Source organism: Malurus melanocephalus, unplaced genomic scaffold (genome assembly GCF_030028575.1).
Source record: "Malurus melanocephalus ecotype Western Australia unplaced genomic scaffold, MMel_1.1 scaffold_554, whole genome shotgun sequence".
NCBI classification, from domain to species: Eukaryota; Metazoa; Chordata; class Aves; order Passeriformes; family Maluridae; genus Malurus; species Malurus melanocephalus.
The window spans coordinates 428,673-431,330 of NW_026623786.1; the positions used below are offsets into that span (position 1 = coordinate 428,673).

General features: G+C 44.7%; 1 protein-coding gene across 3 annotated transcripts in view; it reads left to right on the forward strand.

The window, feature by feature from the left end:
• CUNH12orf75 (chromosome unknown C12orf75 homolog) overlaps positions 1-2,658 on the forward strand; it is a 19,678-nt gene that overhangs the window by 10,859 nt on the left and 6,161 nt on the right. For all 3 annotated transcript variants that reach the window (XR_008966396.1, XM_057382201.1, XM_057382200.1), the window contains one exon: positions 1,743-1,778. Coding sequence is in view for 2 of the 3 variants with exons in the window: in XM_057382201.1 (XP_057238184.1) it covers positions 1,743-1,778 (36 nt within the window). In the remaining variant the exon portion in view is untranslated. The remainder of the gene's footprint in view (positions 1-1,742; positions 1,779-2,658) is intronic.

The following is a 2,658-nucleotide window of genomic DNA, read 5'->3' on the forward strand; positions in this document are numbered from 1 at the left end:
ATTGACATTAATTTCCTGCTGGACAATATTGATTATTATTCTTAAAACTCCATTTGAGAGGCTTCAAGCTGTGCATGAAGTTTTCGGTGCTTTTAAAGGACTCATTTCTCATTTAACAATGGTTAATCTGGATTATAGAAAACGTTCCTAATTGTATGAGAAAATCAATCCTGTGACACATTTGGTTGGTTCAAYAGAAATTACTGTTTGTGATCTTTGGGCACCCAGAGTCCTTTCCTTAAAGTATAATTTTTATTTTTCCCTCATTTCTACCCAGTGATGCACACAGGGTAGTGMATAATTTTCCATTTTCTTCAGGAGGAACTGACCCACACCAGGAAAGAACAGTTTGACAATCCTCAGGGAAAAATCTCTGGCTGTGTGTGTGAGGACTGTAGGATAACTTGGGTGACTCTGTGGGGTCCCAGGGGATGGGAAATATCTTCTGAAATGGCTCCAGTTCCTCCAGGAAGGGATGGCAGGAGGGCCAGGCAATGAGGAGTTTATTGATCAGTCTTTCTCGAGTGGTAAGATGCAGACAGAGACAGCCATGCCCTGCATAAATATAATTCAGCAAAATGGCAGAATAATAAGATTTCCTCCAAACCTCTGCTGTTAAAAGGACCTGTGTGCCCTTATCCACTGCRTTGATGCAGAAAGGACGGCTGGTGATGTCCTGCCCCTTAGAAATAAGGCAGATGTAAAAATATTTCCAAATTGTAGCAGGATTTTTAAGGCATTTGCTCACCTCCTAGGAGGTTTAAGAGCATTTTTTCATGCTTAAGACTGCGTCCTGCTGTGAGCTCTCTGCCCTTCAGGCTGAAATCCCATTGAATTCAAGGCCCTGTAAAGGCAAAGAGCCCCAATGATCAAACAGTGGGCACATCAACCTTTTAGAATAAATAAAKAAAATGGCTGCAGACCAAGCTRAAGTGCAACTGCTGCCCCATCCATRCCCAGCCATGGAAGTAGAGCTCAAAATCCAAATATTTAACCAAAAGTGGGTGAATGATTTGTGTGAAGACTGAAGTTGGGACAGAGGGAGACTGCAGCACAGGCATTGTACGCAGAGGGAGTAAGAATAAATCCCTCTTATTTTCTGTCTTACATTTGCCTTCACATCAGTGCTGGTTACTTTACCCCCTGCTCCAGTTCAGCGCCACTGGAGAGTACAAAAGTGGGAGAAATCAACCTCAGTTACAGGAGCAACAATTGCCCATTTACACGGGATCCATAACAGCTTTTGGTTTGCACAGAATTCAGGAACTGCTGTGCCTCATTTTATGGAGAGGCCCTGGAACAGCTGCTGTGAAAGTTTCTTTCTCTTCATCCTGACTTACAAACACCCCATCCCTTTCAGTCCCTTTTTAGGGAACAGCAATCCAGGCTTGCTCCTGTTGGGTGCAGAACCTTAATGTTCTTCCATGTGAGGAACAGAGTGTGAACTCACTCAGGAAGGGGTTAATTTACCCCTTTCTCCTCTCAAATCTACTTTCAGATGGTGGGGATCATAAAAAATAAGCTGCATTTATTCTCAATCCTTCCTTTCTTTTGTACACTAGATTGGAAAATTGCCTTTTTTTTTTGGTACCTGTGTATTTTGTAGAATTGTGGATGACCTGAATTAAACTGGGGTCAGTAACAGTCCCCTTCTTCCCTTGCACCTGAATTTTTCCAGATGGGCCATGRAGCACTTGAAAGAAACAATCTGCTAACACTCTTTTTATCTTTTGATGTTGCAGAGCAGAAGAATCCATATCAGACGATGACAAAAGGAGGTAGGTGCCCTTTTGCTTCATTTGCAACAGGTGAGCTCTGCCACCTCCCTCCCCTGCTCYTCACTGCCACCAACCCCAACAAAGCAGAGGGAAAACAGAAAGAGAGGWGGAAATTTCACACAGAGTCAAGTATTGATGGATCTACCCACCCTGGTATTGAGTTGGGAGCTTTGTGGTGAAAATTGCACATTATCTCACTGCTGTGGGTGATGTGGTGGGCTCTGTCCTCACACCAGCACTGCCCCAGAAGGTGCCATTAGCACTTGTGGGAGATCTCTGCTGGGCTGGAGGCTGAAGGAAGTGTGAATCTGTCATCCAGAAAATTAGAAATYGGCTCAGAACCCCAGGAGCTGGAGGAAGGGTGATTAATTCAGCACCTGACGGGGCAGAGCAGGGTAAAGGGAGCCTCTTCAAGGAACTCCAGGCACAGCAGAGACCCTGGTTCTTACCTCCCTGCCTCTGTCCCTGCTTTTTTTTATTTTTTTTTTTTTGGAACCAGAAAGCATCCTCTGCAAGTCCATGAAGGGGATGGGGTTGGGAAGTACCTGAGGCAGTTGTGCTCCTTTCTACTGACACTTCGCCCCAAGTGTGACCCCAAGCAGGGAGAAGCCAGTCCTATTGATTAATGAGGTCCAAGCTGGTGTGCATTATTTAGTTGGGGTGTTTGTAGCTTTGTGGCATATTATTGTAGCCTGTGCTTCAGTATTTTCCTGGGCAAAAAGACAAAACTTTCCCAAAACCTCCAAGCCGGGGGCTCAAAGCTCCCGTGCTGTCTTRGTTCTCCTCAGAAACCAAGGCTGAAACTCGYTCTTCAAGACTTATTTTTGATAAGCAAAGTTCAGTCCTCATCTAAAAGGGGAGAATCTAGAAGGTGCCAGAA